The sequence below is a fragment of the Anas platyrhynchos genome, chromosome 15 (assembly GCF_047663525.1).
Source record: "Anas platyrhynchos isolate ZD024472 breed Pekin duck chromosome 15, IASCAAS_PekinDuck_T2T, whole genome shotgun sequence".
Classification (NCBI taxonomy): domain Eukaryota; kingdom Metazoa; phylum Chordata; class Aves; order Anseriformes; family Anatidae; genus Anas; species Anas platyrhynchos.
In genome coordinates this window covers 14,265,879-14,284,169 of record NC_092601.1, presented here as the reverse complement: position 1 = coordinate 14,284,169, position 18,291 = coordinate 14,265,879, and the positions used below count along the sequence as shown (strand labels likewise).

The window sequence follows — 18,291 nt, the reverse complement described above, 5'->3', positions numbered from 1 at the left end:
CTGGGGGTGGAATTTTCTTAAGGAACTTTCAGGAGACCATTTCAAACTGGCAAGTAATATATTCAAGTTCTTTCTTCCTACCAGTCACATTTAATCAGAAAGTACTTGGGCTTGCCCATTTTAAGTGGAAGAGCAGCAAGCAGACTGGGAAGAAAGCTAGGTCATGCAGTTTGTGCTTACTTGGAGAAACATCCTTCCTTTCCTGTTCTCCTTGAGACAAAACTTCTTCAAACAGGATGTTCAGTGGGAACTGAACTGTACATGAGATACAAGTGGAGCTTTCTAGCACTTGTTTCTTTAAGCAGATTCACACAGGTGTTCAAAGGTGTATTCATGGAAATTAAATGTATTTTACATGAATGACCATTTCATGGGAAGTCATTGGCACAATCTAAGTCACCCATATCTAGTTATTACTGAACATAGTCAACTGGAAAAACCTGTAATTTCCATCACATTTATTCCTTATTGTGTGGCAAGATGTCTTTTATTCATAACCAAACTGAAAGCCCAATTCTCTATCCCCCCAAGCTCTCTATTTTATTGTAAAGCAAATCAAGCGGCAAGACGCGAGTTGAGGTGGCTGTTACCCTGATGCTCCGTGGTCACCCTATGATGTACAGGACAGTTGAGGAGCAGCGTGTGTTCTAGGTGTTGCTGTGGGTGTCTGCTGTAGGGTTGCTGAATCATGAAATGAACACATTCTGCTAAAGAAAAAATCCTGCCCACTCTGTTTTCTTGAGTGTCTTATTTTGGGTCTTGTTCATCATAGTTTAAAATTGCACGTTCTGCATTTGTGTGCCCGTGTAGTTGAGTGTATGTGTGAAATACCTTCTGGAATACTTGCTTAAAAGATCTTAGTGTATCAAACTACAGTTGTTAGTTTTGTTAGATACGAAATTCATGAGTAGAAATATGTTCATTTTTTTCTTTGGTTATCTGGGAGAACCCAGAGTTTGAAAACAGAGGATATATACCAGGGCATGAATTTGATGTAGCTATACAGCCTCTTGAACTCTGGAGCTAAAACTAAGGGGGAAGTTGGTTGCTTTATTGTTTTTAACAAAAAATGTCTTCCTTAGTCAAGCATAAGGAGTCCTGTTTGAATTGCAAGGCAAACTGCCTTCCTAGGGATCAATAACCCTTTATTTTTCATTTAGTAATGAATCTCCTGTTTCACTAATCTTTCCCATAGATGGGGACGAATGCACCTCTAACTCTTGTGTTCCTTTTTTTTGATCAGAATGGGTACATTTCAGGTGCATTACAGGGAGGCGGGAGGCTGTCAGTTTGTAACTGAGCAAACTAAGTATGCTCAGCTGAATGGAAGCAATGCTGTCAACATGAACAAGTGGTGTAATTGAGAAAAGAGGTATCTTGAAGCTTCACAGCATTCAAGAAGTGTCAGATCATGTTCGTTTGAAATGCATGGAAATGTTCTTTTTCCCGGTGTAGACACGAGTATTATGTGTCGTCCAGGACTGGCCACCCCGGTGCTTAGCAGACCCTGAGATTCACACTTTGTTCTTGCCATCGTTGTTGAATTTCACCCTATTTGAAAGAGTCACTCAAATTGGTTTTGTAGAATTCCAGACCTTTACCTTCATCAGGATGTAGATCAGTGAGATTAAACCAAGTGCTTGTCCTTCCACCTTTAGAAGCGTTTCACCTACTTTTGGTTGTTACAAAACCCTATATACTGCTTTCAAAAAGCTTTTTTACTGGTATGTATTGCTGTAAGGACAACTGGCATTCATTATTAGGAACTCTTGACTATGAAGAAGATAGTTGAGGATGAAGTACTTCTGGTTATGAGACCATCAAGACCAGCAGAATTGTGAGAAACAGATTCCGTCATATTTTGCTGTTTCCAGCTCAACAAAGCAAGATGTGTTTCTTCCAGATCTCTGTACCCTAAAGGAAGTGTTTGAAGGACTGGGTCTCACTGCTCAGTGAGTTTGCTTTAATACCATTGGCATGACTGGAAAACTTTGTCAGATCTTGCCCTGTGGTATGATTGCTAGCATATCTGTATCTGTATTTGGTCAAAACTTCTGACTAAGAAAATGCATGATACTTTTTTTTTCCCTCTGCTTGAAAATAACACATTCTGTTAACAGTAAATGTTATGGAAACTCATAGCACTTAGCTTCTGAAAAACACCGCTATGAACAAAAATACCCTGCACTCTGCTTTAAAGATAATATTTATATTTTCTGCTGAGAGAGTAATGGGAAGGAATATCATTAGAGCTTGAGAATGTCACTACAAGTGGTGTGCATTGTCTGTCCCACCTAAGTTTTTTTTTTTTTTTTAAATGGAGTACAACCTTCAGTGAGTTCCTCTGTGTAAGGATAAATATAGCTCCAAGAGCGGTGGAAACCAGACTTGTAGGTTGGAGTGGAAGTGACTGCTGTGATGCCCTCACTAGGTGCTGTAATTTCTGCAAAAGATCTGTGCAGGGGAAGGCAAAACGTGGAACAGATTCTGCAAATGGGAAATTGTGGTGAATCGTGGGTCTATGGATATGCCGCAAAAGTCAGGCGGGGCTGTTTTCTGAATCACCAATTTGCTTTTCTAAATGTTAATTATTTTTCTTACATCTTAAGCTATATAATCTTACGACTGTTTTGTAGCAAGAGTTCAAAACTGGACTGATAAAATCAGTGTAAAAACTTCTTAGTGTTTAAACCTTGCCTCAGCTATTCCCGTAGTCTGATCAGAACTGTTCAGGCTTTGAAAATGATTAAGCAAACTTCTGTGCAAAAACAGCCCTAGAGATGGAGGTGCTCTCTATGTCACTCTTTGGATCATTTACATTTCAGTGTGAGGAGAAAATAATGCAACCACCCTTAAAAGGCCGTGTTTCCTAAGAGCAAGCTGCATCTGCACCTGCACAAATACACACGCACTTGCTGAACTCCAGGTCCTACCCCCTGCCTGGTGGTACTGAGATGGAGGAGGCACTGGGGAGGCTCTTCTCTCGGCTGTCAGTCTGTCAGACGGTGTGCGTGCCCTCAGGCTTGGGGCAGGGAGGTGAGAGGCTGCAGGAGCACTGCTTTGGTGTCCTGCATGGGTCTGGGGGCATCCAGCCCTCCCCAGCTCCGGGCAGCTGCTGTCACCATCTCATGATGACCAGCATGGAGGAGGCAAGTCTGCTTGCTCCCCAGGTACCTATTCGTGTCTGTCCCATTAAATTCCTGCCATTGCTGGGAAAGAGGTGCAGCCGTCATCATTTTCGCTTACCCTGCCAAGGACAGGCTTCGATTTCACCCTCAGTGTCTCACTGATACTTAGCTAAACCATGTCATTTTAAGCTGGTCCAAACCTTGTGAAGGATTTGGGGATCTCCAGCTGCGATCTGTGTCTTCTCATTTTTACAGGGCTGTCTGTATAAAAACTGCCTGCTGGTAAAACAAGTGCTGGGTAAGCCTGTGTTTGTCATTCCTGACCTGTGTGTCAGAAATCCCCCCTGGCTGCATGAAGAAACGATTGCTGAGCCCTTTCCGATAGAATAATCCGCGTAGCCCGCGTGCATGCAAGCACCACAGTTCATGCTTCAGACCCGCACATGGAGCTCAGCGCGAGTAGTGTGTGTGGCTGCTATGGTGATTAAAATACATAAATAAGATAGATGAGCACGGACCGTGTTAGCAGTGCCTTGCTGGCAGCCGTTCAGATGGCAGCCAGCTCCAGCCCGCGGTGCCGGGCGCGTTTCATCGCCCCAAACAGCCAAAGCAGCGGGAGCGCCGGCGGCTCCTGTGAGGGGAGGAGTTACGCCATGGCCCCTCTACCTTGTCAGCGAGCAAATTCAGCCCCGAAGTGGCAAACAAAGGGCTTTTGTGCACTTTTACAGCTCGGCGAGGGTTAGCGGCCTGCCACAGTTTTGAGCCGGGATGAGCTCGGCGCTGACCTGCCTGAGAGGGGACCGGGGGGTCGCGGGGCAGCCGGGGGAGGCTCGGTGGGGAGGTCTCGCTCCCGTTTCAGGCACGACACAGGGAATGGTTAAAAGCGGCTCCCACTTACCTGGGTCTGCGCTTTGCTCACGTGTAGGCGAGCGTTTTGGCTGCCTTAGGACGCGGCTGTCAGCGATCGGGGCCGTTTGCTCGCGGTCAGTCCCGCAGATCCAGAGGTCCCCTCCGCCGCGGTTGACATCCTCGCCTGGCCGCGGGCTCTCGCTGCCTCGGATTCCTCCTCCTTCCCCTCTCACCTTCTAACATCCTCCAACTGCAGAACTCATCCCTCTCCTGAGATGCCGAGCGGTGCACTTGCCCCAGGAACTTTCTCCAGGCAGGACCCAAATTCAAAGCCAGCCTTTCATTTTCGCGGCGGAGTGGTGAGGGCGAAGGCAGTGAGGGGAACTGGAGCGCTCGCTTCCTTTAAATCCCCACCAGAGTCTGCCGAGCGCTGAAAGCGAAGCCGCTTGTCATGGTGAGCTTCAGAGTTTAACTTCAGGGGGGAGGGAGAAAGTGGAAAGCAAACTGAATGCTGTAGTGGAGATTTCTCTCTTCCCCCACTGGGCCCCTTGCCGACTGTTTTTATTGATTTCAATCACTGGAGGCTAGCGAGCTCGCAGAAGAAACACTGTGTAATGTGTTCTTTCCTGGCTTTCATTAAAGAAACTCAATGCAGTGCGGTCACGCTGCCGAGCTCGCCTGGCAACCTGCCTACACCCTGTGGTACCTCTTTCATTGGAGGAGATGGAGCTCGTGGTTTGTTTTTTTTTTTTTTTTTTTTTTTTTTCCTCCCCTCCAGCACTGATTTCAAAACAGCTTATCCTCCGCTTCTACCTTCCGCGAGCCCAAAGCCGTTTAAAGTTGGGAAGCGACTGTCAGCACCCCGACGGGGAAGGTCGTGCTGGTGGCGGTTCAAGAGCCAAGGGCTGGGACAGCCCCGCACTCCTTTTATTAAAATTCTTCTCGGGGAGGGCTGAAGAGGGGCTGAATGTGAGCCACGGCGATGTGGATACAAATGATTCCCGAGGGTTCTTTTTTCTCCTTCTCCTTCTCGTTTCTCCCTTCCCCTGATTGGAGAACGTGGTTTAATTAAGGCTAAGAGAGTAAGCGGAGTCCTTCTGCAAATCTGTGAAAATTCCTGGCACTGTCGTCGTGCAAATGAAGCAAAACGACATTCCCCAAGCCTGCAGTAGTGCAGTTGTCTTAAATACTTCTGCTGCATTCAGGACTGTGATACTGGTGGAGAAAAATGAGAAATAAAATATGGTACTAATTTATGCTTTAGAACTTAATCTGTTACAGTATGTACTTTATAGCAGCAAACAATCTATAAAGTGGAATTCAACAAGCTAGTTTCTGTAAGTCGTATTGTTCTGTGTGCCTGTAAATCCTTTCATTTAATTTAGTAATTTGCTTAATTTCTTCTTATTATGCAGATTCTAACGTTAATACATTATGTGCTCTTCAGAACTGGATGTAAATCTATGAAACATGCAAATATCACCCAGTTGTAAATAAAGCCTGATTTCGAGCCACAAGGGCTGTACCCATTCAAAATTACAGCTGCAGATTTAGGGTACCACCTGGTAGCTTGTGCTCATGAGATACCGTGTCTGGGTACGTAAGGACATACTCTTTTAACATTTGCACCAGTACTAAAAGAATCCGTTCCTGGATCAGAAAGATAAAAAGATTGTTCTTATTTAAATCTGGCTTCCTGCAGAACTTGTTTGAGGCTTTTCTGCCTGGATTGCATCTACAGAAACCTTTCCAAATCAACGTAATTTATTCCCAGTGTTTCTGTTGCCAAGAGTTGAGATTTTTAAAGCAACTAGCTTTTATGAAAAATTTTAATTATTTCTTTATAACATATATAATTTTTTTAAATCTTCCTATGGAAGTTCTACAGACACGATATAAGGAAGTCTTATTTCTACAAATGTTACTTTTAAATCAAAGCTTGCTTTCTGCGTGGGAATTATGTTTCATGTGCTCTCTCTGGTCATACTTCTTATTCTCATAAGGTGCTAAATGACAGAAAATGGTTATTTAAATTCAATATGGCTGCAAACTATTTTGTGTAAATTCTATAGCTGTAGTTGTAGCATAGTCCTTTGGCAAGCCTCAAATAGTAAATCATTTGTCAGTCTTTCTTTTATGAACCTTGCATCTAAAGATTTGCCAGCCTTTCTTCTTTGTAGTTTTTGAACTGTATTTATAGATTCTGCTTTTTTGTTTTTAAGCTGGCAGATGGCCAGTTATTTATCTGGCTTCATATGTATTGTGTACGAGGGAAACAGAACATTTTGTATGCTAATATCGTGCATGGTGCATACTTGGGGCAAAAGGCTGCTTGTAAGCAGGATCCATTATGTGGCGAGTCGGTAGCTCCTAGTCCGTTCTCGGTCAGCGAACAAAGCCCCTTTGACATGGCTCTATATTAAAAGTTATGAAATAACACGAGCTTAATGAACAAACAAGGCACAATGCTGCTACTATGAAGCGAGCTGTATCGTCCATTTCCCCTTCTTTCTCTTCAGAGTTCAAAAATTTGAAGCCCTCTTTATACTTGTCTCTGTTAGTCATGTTAAAATTTATTCCTCTGAATTTCTGATGCCACTTGCTTTGCTGTTCTTTTGCTGGGCTGGTACAAAAAGGTGAAAGCACATTGACTTTTGGGGCAGTTGAACTCACTGGTGGTAACAGAAACTTGGTTTCCTTCCTTTTTCCGGCTCCCTTCCTGTCGCCTTTGTCAGGTTTCCTTTTCCATCACCTCTCTGCCCCAGCCAGTTCCTTACATTTAGTTTCCTTTGCCAGGGCACACGGCTGTCAGGTCGCACCCAGGGTGTTGCAGTGCTGCCAGAGCTCTGAGGATGTCTGCTGGAGGAGGATGAGCAGCACTCCTGGCCCCAGCAAAGGCAGCAGTTGTGCTGCGCCATGCGCCCTTTGCACCTTGTGCCACACACAGGTTGGGCAGAGCCCCTCACCAGGCAGCAACTTCTGACCTACACATACAAATCCCAAAGGCACATTTGCAATATATGAAAATCAGGTTCATTGGGGCACTTCTTCAGAGTTTCTGACTCTTGTCAACTTTATTCTGTGCTGGCAGGAGACAGCTGGGCATGCAAATGTAGGAGTCTTTAACAGCGGGAGAAGGAGGAGCAGAAGCCTTTAGAAGACATCTTCAGTCATACTGAAGTATGAGACAGCAAAGGCCCTTTGGTTAACTATAAAGCTGGACACAAATTTAAAAATGTGCTTGTTGCTCTGTTGAAACACAACAAAATTAATGTGCCGTTAATACCATCTTGGTACTGGCTGTCCAGCTGTCACGGTTCATAATACCCTGGCAGTTGACGCTTTTATACAAATTCAGGCTCTGAAAAACTGCACCTGTTTGTTTTTGCCACTCTTACTGCAAAAAAAAAAGGGCCTGATGTCTTCAGCAGGTTCTCTCTTGGGTAAATCTTTCTGCCTTTTCCAGTTCCTCTTGCAGCCAGGGTTGTTTTTCTCTGTTCTGAATTGCTTAGCAGGACTGCTGGATATTTAAATCCTGCACTCACTTCTGTTTGAGATGGCTTCCCCGTTATGATAGGTAAACTCATTTCTAAAGACAGCCTGTAAAATGTTTTACATTTGTGCAGTATTTCAAGATTACAGATAATAATTAAAAACTTTATTTTTTTAACTGATTTATAAAACTGCCACAGCTGAAGCCTCTAGATGTTTTTAGTCAGATGTCTTAGCCTATTTATTTCCACAATATTACTAAGCTTACCTAGAAATCAGAAATTTCAAGGCTGGCATTGATGAAAGGCTCTATTGGCAGTCTCTGTCCTTTGCATGCAAATTGACATAGTATAGTACAAACTTCGGGAATTTGCTTGAAAACATATGAGCTTTGCATCTCTTTTCCCTTGTGAAGATGACATGGATTTTTATGAGCGTAAATGTTAAAGATCTGGGGGTCCACCTCCTTGCCAAAATACGGCAACCAGTGGCAGTACCCCTTCCAGCACCTTTTCAGGCCTTCTGGAAAGTTTCCAAGTGGAAGACTCCCACCTCCTTAATCATGAAAAAAGCCTGCCTCTCCTCTGAATGTCATTCATTCAAGTGTACTGACCTGCCCTGACCTTGTTTAGATTGAGATCTAATGAGCCCACGGTCCAAGGTGGTGTGGGAGCTCACAGCAGGCTTTGCAAATAAGCAAGTGTTGTGTTTTTCTACATGCATGTGTTTTAAATTTATCAGGTCAATAAACAAGTGTATCACACGCTCGAGTACGGACTTTACAGCGTTGTAGTTAAGAATAAATTGTGCCACTACAAATTGTGATGTCACATTATAAATATAAAAGGGGACAATGTGGAATATTTATGACCTAAAAACAATGAAGTCCCCTGTTGATTTGTGCTTTTTAAAAAAATTATTTAAATAATGAGGTAATGCTAAAACTCTGAATCTGAATGGCTCTCAAACTTCGGACACATCTCTCAGAAAAATAGTCACGCTAATGGTAAAGGGAGAAAAAAGATTAAAAGATAATGCTGTTGATTCCAAGGAGAAATGCATCACTAAAATATCATAATGGGTCATTCAAGTTAAAATAAATATAGCTAGGCTTTAAATTTCATTAAAAGGTTTGGCTTTATTTTGAGTCCCAGAATCTGGGGAAGGTTGGTTGGTTTCTGTTGTGTTTTCTGATTTATTTTTTTAAATTATGATAAAGTGAGCCTCAGCTTCAGTGGAGAATCTGCCCCAAATGCACACATTTTATGAAACAGATAAAACTTGAGGCTTTCAAATTAAAAGAACCAGTCGAGGACTGATTGTAGTACCTACTGCTGGCCTAAATCGTGTTGACACAAATGGATAAAAGCATAGCTGGAATGAGAGAGGTCGTCTGCAAGCATTCACAGGACGTGTGGTGGGAGTCCCAAACAGAAGCCTACTGAACCATATTTTTGTTGGGCCGAATTACGGTCTGTGCTATCAGAAGGGTACCTTAAGCTATAAATCCCGACTCTTTCAACCCTGGAAAAGCTCCAGCCCCGAAGGGAGAACAATGCTGGTGTTTCAGATGGCCTACAGTGCAGAAATTGTTCCGCTGGAAACAAACGTTGTTAGGGCTTGGTATTTATGTTGGGACCCACTTATAGGGAGGGAGCGACTTGTTTTGTTTTTAATGGAGCGGTCGGGAGAGGGATAAAAAGCTTTTTGATAATGTGAGGAATGCGTGGGGGAAGGGAAGGTACAGAGATACGCATTTACTGTAAGTATGAAGGAGCAGAGGCCTCTTTATCAGAACTGCTCTAATGATGTGCCACAGTCACTTTATTTGAAAGCTTCATGGCTCACAGAAAAGTAAACAAATTCATTACATTATTTTTAAAAGAAGATTAAGTGTAGTGTGTCGTCTGTTGGACAGCTGCTCTAGTAATCTTTTACAAACACTTTATAAATGACCACCCTCGGTGTTTTTCTGGGCTTTGTGTGGCTGGATTGTTATTTTAGTAAGTACCAGGACAGTTTTTCCAATGAAAACGGTGTTTCCTGTAAAACAATGACATACCTACCTTCTCCCTAAATATTATTTCTTCTTAGCATGAGGTATAAATGTCTGCTATACAAATGCAACGTCTGTTGAGTTTTTTTGGGTGGATGCTGGCTTTCTGTAATAATAAATAAAAAGCATTTTAAACAACAACAACAAAAGCAAATCCTCTTTTCTGCCTCACTCGCATTTGTTCTGATGTCTGCTTTGTCCTTTTTTGGTCTGTGAAAACAGAGCTGAAAAAATGAGTCAAAGTCAACTTAGATAATGCGGGAAGTGACACCGAACAAATGTTTAGTCCTCAGCAGGTGTCTTTGGCAAATCAGCTAGCATTCAGGTATTGCTGTGTTTACCTATCCTTTGCTTTGAAGGTCTTCAGCAATAATGTTATTTAGCACCATGTTTGGATTTTTGTTTTAAGGCGCTTGACAAACACTAGCTGATACAATCCCAGGGATCCATCGCTTCATAAAGAGGTTTTAACCCATCTCCCTGAAGCGATCGATGTTCTCGTGCACCCAGGTGCCTCTACCAGGGGAGGAGGGAGCAAAAGGGACATCTGTGCCTGGGTCTGAGCACCAGCTCAGAGACCTTTGTCTCAAGGCAGAAGAGACTTGACAGGCATGTTAAGCATCTTGTGGAGTCCCCTTCCCCCTGCACCGCGGTCAGGTGCTCTAACCTAATCATCAAATGACCCCTTCCTTCAAAGCCCAGTCCGTGAATGCAGGTCTTGTTCCGGGAATGCCAGTGGTGGTCGGGCTCCTTTATTGTCCCAGCCCCGGGACGAGATGCTAACACAGCTGCCAGAGGCACTGGTGACTCCTCCAATTTTCCTTGCACTCTTCTCCAGGGCTGCCTCACATTAATGCCATTTTTACTGCTGTTGGGGCTGGTTTTTCCTACACATCTTATAAATAAGAGCCTGGCCTCGTAGGAAATTGTTCCTTGCTCAGGTTGTCTTAACAAACCCAGCACAGCTGTTGCTGAGGAAGTGGATTAATGGAGTCATTGGCAAATCAGCACTGTTTGGGCAGCATCTCTGTCATGTTCCATCTTCCTGCAATCCATTTTGTTTCCAAAGCATCGCCTGTGGCCCCAACACCTCTTGTTAAATATCATGAGCAGGATGCTTGAACTGTCTCAACATAAGGTGCTAAATATGGTTCAATTTTTTAAAAAATTAAAAAAAAAAAGGGGAGCCTGACAACCTATTCCAGTCTGAGCTATAATTTAGAAATGTGTCCATGTCTGCAATTTTAAGTTGGCTACAAATGATACAAGGGAATAGTACAGCACAGCAGCTGAAAACCCTGAGCTTATCACAGAAGCTAATACTTCCAGTGTTTTTGTTCTTAGCTTGGAAGAGATGGCAATATTTAAATGGTGCACAGTGTGCATGCCTTACCCTACACTGATTCACAGTGCCCACGGAGGTGGCTGAGAAGCAGCAGGTCCTCAAACCACAGTGAAGGTGTCACGGTTTTATTTGGGACAGCGTGAGGTGTGTAACTAGCATGCTAAGAATTAATACCATCCCTTCTCTCTTGGATTTGGAAATATCCATGAGGAAGTGTGTGAGTCCTGTTTGCAAACCTCTGTGTATTTTTCATTGCTCAGTCATTACTGGGAGGTTGCACAGAAGAGGTGGTTTCATTGAGTCCCAATCCCTACCCTTTCCTGAGGTCCTTAGGAATTGGGATATCCAGAAGCTATGTTCTCTACGATTTTGTGAAGGTCTGTCCAAGGTGATCATCGGAATAGGGCTCTATAAAGGATCTTAAGATCCGTCAGATCTGACGTCAGTCCTTCTACAGTGTGAATGGGAAGAGGAGGGAAAGCACAATCATTGCTAGTTTTGGACTGCGGTGCTCACACAGGAAAACAAAATGTACTAGAATGTGGAAATCGTGGGGGGATGTTGAGTAACAGCCTCTTAGTATTACACCAGCTGGATTTTTTTATGCTTCCAGTTGATACTTAACAACTCAGAGGACTACTGCCTGGAAAGATATGAATGAACCAGTGCTCAGAGTCACTGGAATAAGTCTTGTCTTGTTATGGAACAGCTTTTTGTTTTTAGCTTGCGTGATTTCCCACTGGGTTTCCCCTGATAAACTCATCGTATCTTTGTAATGCTCTTCTTCTGTATGTGAAATAAATATTTTCATTTGGGGTATGATTATGCATATATTTATAGTAATTAGGTTTTCATTATGAACTGTTCTGTCTTAAAACCTAGTGAAACTTTAACCTTTGGGGATATATGTGTATATGTTTATGTAAGATTGTGCATATGTTTACCCGAGATAGCTGAAAGATCTCCAAGAAGGCTGGGATGAAAATGGTGGTTGTCACATCGTCCCTTCTGGCATGGTGGATATCAAGTGTGGAAGACAGAGATTTTCTCAGTGCACATCAGGATGAGATTACAGCCCCAGAAACTCAGGATCTTAAGGAAACTCTACTCCCTTACATATCTATATAAGCTAAAAAAAAGTCCATAGTAAAATATAGTGTACAGTAAAATTACGAAGATTGAAGCGTCTGGTTTTAAATATTACCTGTTCCCTTCAATTAAAATTATGCACATGTTGTTTACCTTTATTTACCCTTTATTTAAATGTTTGTTATTTCAGGAAACAGATGAAGAAGATCTTACCCCAGAAGAAAGAAGGAAACTGGAAAGAAAATTGAAAAAGGAACGCAAGAAGGAGGAAAAGAAGCTGATGAGAGAAGCTGGAATCCCTACTAAAAAAGAAGAGCCCAAAAAGCTGTCAGGATCAGAGCTGGCTCTGGCCTATTTAACCAGGTAAGACTACTAAAACCCCACTGCAGATGCTCCCTGCAGAAGCAATCTGTAAACCATGCCAGAAATCCAGAACAAGCTGAACCAAGTAATAAGACATTAAAGGAAATTGCTGCAGTTAAGTAATAAGTTAATGTTTCATCTCATTTGACACCCTGTCACCATGTTTTATTTATATCACAGTAACTACTAAAGGATTTTGAGTATGCTACAAACATTTTAAAGAAAGCTCCTGTCCTGAAGATCTTATAGTTGATATATAAATATCACTGGGTTAGCTGCACTTAAAAAGATGAAAGGCACATTACAGACGAGATTGCATTGGGGAAATGAGTTTTGATTAAGTGCACCGTTTTAAGCAATGGAGTTTCACTTGTTCTCTTTTTGTGAGCAAATTGCCTGAAGTGGTTAAGCATTATGGAGTCCTAATTTAACTTAATACATGATATTTGGATATTTGTAAATTAAGAAGGGATTATGCCACCGTTACAAAGTTCATAGTGTGCAATGCCTTATTTCTGCATACCAAAGCATATAACTAGTATAGCGGCCGATTTCGGATCGGAAGCAATTACTTTAGTTAGCATACTTATTTAGAATACTTTACATTCCAACATAAAGCAATGTCTATGGTTAAAATAGAGAACGACAGCAACGCATTCACAGTACACTACAGACAGAGGTCTTGTATAAGCAGGAAGATAGTGTTTATTTTTTCCCCAAACTACAAAATATGCCCTGTCTCTAAGACCTGCAGAAGGCTGGCGTGTTACCAATAGTGGGTTACCACGAGGAATAAAACCAGTGTTGCATCTCTAGCCGTGCTTAAAACTGAAGCATGCAGACTGTCTGAATTGTTACTTACCACTCTCAGTGGGGAGGGAGGAAATTAATTGCATTCCAGGCAGAGGGACATGTGCATTTTTGTTACATAACCCTCAGCATGCAGTGATAGCAAAATGACAATAATATTTTTGATCTGGAAAACAGCTGGAATAGTTCACCGCTGTTTTGAACTGCAGACGGATTGACAGTTAGCTTTGAACCATCTGCTCAAGCTATACTGTGGTATGTGTGCTAGTAAGTGATGGATCTAGAGATAATGGTTTTCAGGTTTGGAAAGCAAAGGAACAAGCTGTGGGTTTTTGTTGATACTCTGCTGTTATCTATATGGATCTGTGCCTTGTTAGATGAGAGAATATGAAACTATATTTGAACTAATTTGACTCCAGAGTTTCACTTAACCCATACCCAATTACTTTGAAACAGTGTTCCTGCTACATAGTTCAGTAATAGCAGAGTTCAGCTGCTACAGGTATGGCAGTAGGTTGTCTGGGATTGATTCAGCAACTGATAGGAATTCCGTAGACTTATCAGGGATGGTCATGAGATGCTGAACTACCAAGCAGATACAACCATAGACAGCATTCTGGCCCCAAATGTCCTGTGACTATCTTGGATCATCTTGGCTCAGTCCTTTTTTACACCTCTGAAGTATTTACTACCCAGCAAGACTGGAAAAAGAAACAACTAGATTAGAGTCATCAGAGAAGGAAATCATTATCTGGGGAAAGGAAACTAAAATCCTAGCTCTGGAAGTCCACTGTAAAAACCCCAGAAACTTGAGTGGGTCAAGGATTTCAGTCTGTGTGTTTTTGCAGAGCTACAGGCATGAATAATACGTGGGAGGATAAGGTAATCTTACAGATGCAAGAGCTTAATATAATTGGAAGTAAACAAAAGGGTGCTGTGGATTTATGTTTTGCCCCACCTATGGTAAAAAACCTTCCATTAAATGCGGGTTACTAAGTAAGGTGGCATCTTAATTCCCTGATGACATGTGAATCTCTTGTAGGACAGGTGGAACTCGAAGTACCATACAGCAATTAAAACTGTCATTTTTATTTCTTAAGAGACTATTCACATCATGAGAACACAACTATATGGGGCTTCAGCTTTGACAGGAAAATATTTATTTTAATTTTGTTTGTTAACTTGCAAAGAAAAATGCTGGAAAGTGTTCGGTGAAAGAGTTGCATTACACGTAGTCTTCTGACATGCAAGGGTAAATTCAACTTATTTTGTAGGTCATACATATTTGAAGAGGTAGCACTTCCCTTGGAGGACAGAATCATCTTTTCTGGTATGTGGGATGAAATAAAGAGAAATTCTTCAGCAGAGGAATAAATTTCCGTTTCAAGCGGTAACATTAGGGAGAAAGAGCATGACTTTACATGGAGGAAATAAAAGGCATTTAATAGGATCTATTGTTTCCTGGGGGATATTCTTAGAAATTCCTGCTTCTGCAGCAGCTTTGTGTGTTCTGTTTGAAAAATAACATGGAGTTAGCAGGCAGCCCGAAGCAGCAATGCTCTGGCTGCTGAGACACTAAGACACCTTTCTAAAGCCATTCCTCATCCTTTTAGCTGAGAGGAGTAAATGAAGAGAGTGTCAGTGAGGGGGTGTTGGGGACAGACAGGACCGTTCCTGGCACTGCTCTGCCTGGTGCCCAGGAGCACAGCACGCCGACAGTCGCAGTGGTGCCCGCAGTGATGCTTAGCACAAAGAGTAATGCTAGACCAAGCCATGTGCCTGTCCCTGACTGGGGTACATCCCTGTCCACCCCCAGGTGCTGGTGGCATCACCAGCCCAGCCTTTTTGTTTGCTTTCTCATTCGAGTGAGAAAAAGGTTTTCTCTCATGACTGCTCCAGGGGAGGAGGAGGCCACATGGCTCACGGTTCTTTCTCTTTGCGTTGGCCTGAAGGAAAAGGGGAGAAAAAAAAATTGTCTCTGCTCACCAATTTTTGTTTCACCATTTCCCTCCATGAGAGAATCTCAGGTGGATTCCCAGCGCAGTTCTGTCCAACGTGGCACTCACGGTGTGCCTGCAGAAATAGAAAGAAGAAAGTCTCCCTGCGTCAGATTCTCCAGCTTGCTGGGGACAGCAGGCAGCAAGATCTGAAGACAGAATTAAAAATAGGGTGCTGAAGCAAAAAGGGAGGCAGAAGGGTTATGAAACTGTGAGAAGGAGAAAAGAAAATGTAGAATAATGCTAAAAAAAACACCTGAGTGGTACTGAACAGAGGAGAAGAAATCATTAAAATTACTGCAGAGGAATAGGAGAAAGCAGGAGCGAAGCAGTGAGTATTAGTGGTTGCATAAACTACATAAATTTCTTTCTTTTCCTTTTAATGATGATGTGCCTTTTCTCTTTTATGATGGTAAGTGGTGATTCATGTTTAAAGCCAAGGTTAGAATGTCTCATTACTTTGATTCTTGGAATATATGAAATAAAAATCTCTCCTTTTTTAAGCATTACGTGCCTTCAAGTGAAAAGATGTTGCAATTCATGAGAATGCTAATTAGACTTAATTATAACCCAACTGACCTTCTGTGGTGCTAAAATGTTGGCAGAACTTGTTTGTCTTGGCAAGGCATTCTCTCCTAGAAATGTTTCTATTCTTAAGTTTGGCTCAGGAAGTTCATTGCTATATGTATCTGCACGTATGGTTTTCTCCATCACCCATTAAAGTAACAGAAATCTGAGTAGATGTTACCAGAAGTATGTGGAATTACAGGACTGGTATCTGAAATAGCAGAGATGGAAAGTATCGTTATCTGGATATTGCTGTGAATTACCTAAGCCTTGGACTATGATGTGTTTACATTTCAAAAATCCACTGCTGGAGTACATTTCTTTTCTCTTTGTAATAATTTGTATTCTTCTAGTAATGTGTGTCACCAGAATGTTTCCCAAACAATGCCAAAAGGCGCTGTCTTTTCAGTTCCCTATGCAGAGCTTGCTTTGTTCATCCCTGACTTAAATGCAGGTGTGATTCAGAATGGCAGGCGCTTCTTAGAAAACAAGAAAATAAAAACAAGAAAAAAAAAGAATAGTGCAAAGCAAGGGCAGATTACAGAAACACAAAAGTAAAACAGAATTTCCCACTGAGTGGGGAAATAGTCTGACTCTGCAGAACACAATTTTTTTCCCAGTTTTGCTGAGCACAGTGGCTGACTGGTAATGCTGCTGAGAGCGGCGTGCGACCCAAGGCAGCTCTTTATCTGCTGGGGTTGCAGAATGGAGGCAGATCCCAGTCCTTGGCCAAACTTTATTAAAAACACTGTCAAGCATGGGAAGTTTTTTTGCAGAAAACTTGCCCTTCCTTTAAAGAACAAAAATCTCAGGGGCATCGCTGCAAGCATTTATATATAACATGTATGAATTACATAAAGTTGGTGTTTACTCCCAGGTTCCTGCTGGAGGGGAAGGACATGGGCTGTCTGGGGAAGGACATGAACAGGCAGCTTAGCATTAACTCAGCGCTAGGATCTGGGAGATTTCTGGTTTTTGGAGGACCAACATAGGCCTGTGCTTTACAAAGAGGGCAGCAGCACCTGAGAGTTGCGAGCACCCAGCTGGGATGAAGGTGGCCCTTAAGGAAATCGCAGAGGCATTCATCCAACCGTGCAGGTGACTTGAGACAGCTCCCGGGCACATACAGCCACACTCGTGAGTGCTGAAAAACAGCTTCTAAATTTAACAGAAATTGAGTGGGCTTGTGTCAGATTCAGTTTGCTTCGTTGACCCATAACATGTTTTAAGCTGTTTTTTCTCTCACAGTCTAAGCATTTTTTTTAGCCACGGTCAGTGATGATTTTTGACATGTGGTTCTGAACTTGTTTAAGTCATTCTCCTTGGTGCCAGCCTTAATCTTTATTAATTCCAAACTTGGCCCTGGTGCTGGTGTTTCACCATCAATGGCTTAAGCTTTTACATATTAAGAGTAACCAATGCACTGGAAATCTAAACATCCAGAGATTGTTTTTTCTCCCTCCAGAAACTGGCTGCTTGGGTTTGACAGCAACTAACACTAACATCGAGTGTCATTTGTCCTTCCTCCACCCTCCTGGGAAGGCAACTGTGCTGTGTCGGGAAGACATCAGTGGGTGTCTTCTGTACAATGCCAGATGAAGGCAGAAAGGCACAAATGATGTGTGCCTGAGGCCCTTCTGCTGGGGATGCGTAAGACCACTGTTTGTAAGTGAGATCACTTCTTGTTTGGAAGCAGATCTGAAGAAAAATATTTTGCCCTGATTTTTTCTTTCTCTTCTTTTTTTTTTTTTTAATGCTATGTTGAGATTGTATCACATTTAAGTAGATTTAAATTTTGCTTCTTAATTTTTGGTATAATTCATAGGAGGTTTTGGTCAGTTAGAATGCTGTTACTTTTGAAAGAATGACAGTATTTCTACCCTGCATTAAAAGTCTGTGTACACTAAAATTTTACATTAATATACAGTCCATTTCAAAGCCAATTTCTCTCCAACAATTTGCTACTGTAGTAGCTCTGCTAGAAGCTATGGACTTGCAATGGGAAATGGTAGGTTTTGTATGATCTGTATTGTGTAGGAGGTTGGATTTCCGTAATAGTCTCTTTTGATATTAAAACCAATATGGTGGGTAGCATGAAAATGAAGTGCAAAATCAAATTGCCTTTAAGTCTAAAGCATATTAGACTTATAATGAATATAATGAATATTTTGGGCAGATTTTCTGTTTTTAATCTTGGGAAGAAAACTATTTGAAACATTTTGAAATTCCAGTATCTGGAATATCAGAATAAATAGAAAGACCGAAACACTCACATGATTAGGAGAGTTTAAACTACCAATGGTTTAGGGAAGCTTCAGTGTCAGTGTATCAGCCTATAGATTCCCTAAATGTTGGGCTGCCCTAGGTACTGCAAGGCTTCACCTGACGTTCCACAAGGCATCAGCAAATTGCTAAAGTATCTCTCTGGGCAGATTTTCTTTCTCATTGAGTGGTGACTGCCACTGTCCCCAGGATGATGTTACTGGCTTATGTAATGTTGTGGGATGGAATTTGGTGAGCCCTTCTGACACGTGTAGCACAGAGGGCAGGAATGTCTCACTGCAAACGCTGTGCCTTAACAGCCAGGCCAGAGGA

General features: G+C 42.2%; 2 protein-coding genes across 11 annotated transcripts in view; one reads left to right on the top strand and one right to left on the bottom strand.

Annotated features, from left to right (window-relative positions):
• Positions 1–4,162, bottom strand: part of GPR146 (G protein-coupled receptor 146) — a 51,536-nt gene extending 47,374 nt beyond the window's left edge. Inside the window, exon 1 of the mRNA XM_005020082.5 lies at positions 4,027–4,162. The gene's annotated coding sequence lies outside the window, so the exon portion shown is untranslated. The remainder of the gene's footprint in view (positions 1–4,026) is intronic.
• CHLSN (cholesin) overlaps positions 1–18,291 on the top strand; it is a 128,662-nt gene that overhangs the window by 85,776 nt on the left and 24,595 nt on the right. For 7 of the 10 annotated variants that reach the window (XM_027468889.3, XM_072023799.1, XM_072023795.1 and 4 more), the window contains one exon: positions 12,150–12,322. In XM_027468889.3, the coding sequence (XP_027324690.3) occupies positions 12,150–12,322 (173 nt within the window). Of the gene's footprint in view, positions 1–3,007; positions 3,171–4,294; positions 4,432–12,149; positions 12,323–14,439; positions 14,463–18,291 lie in introns of those variants that run through there. The other 3 variants (XM_072023793.1, XM_072023798.1, XM_072023802.1) reach the window with 3 other exon arrangements.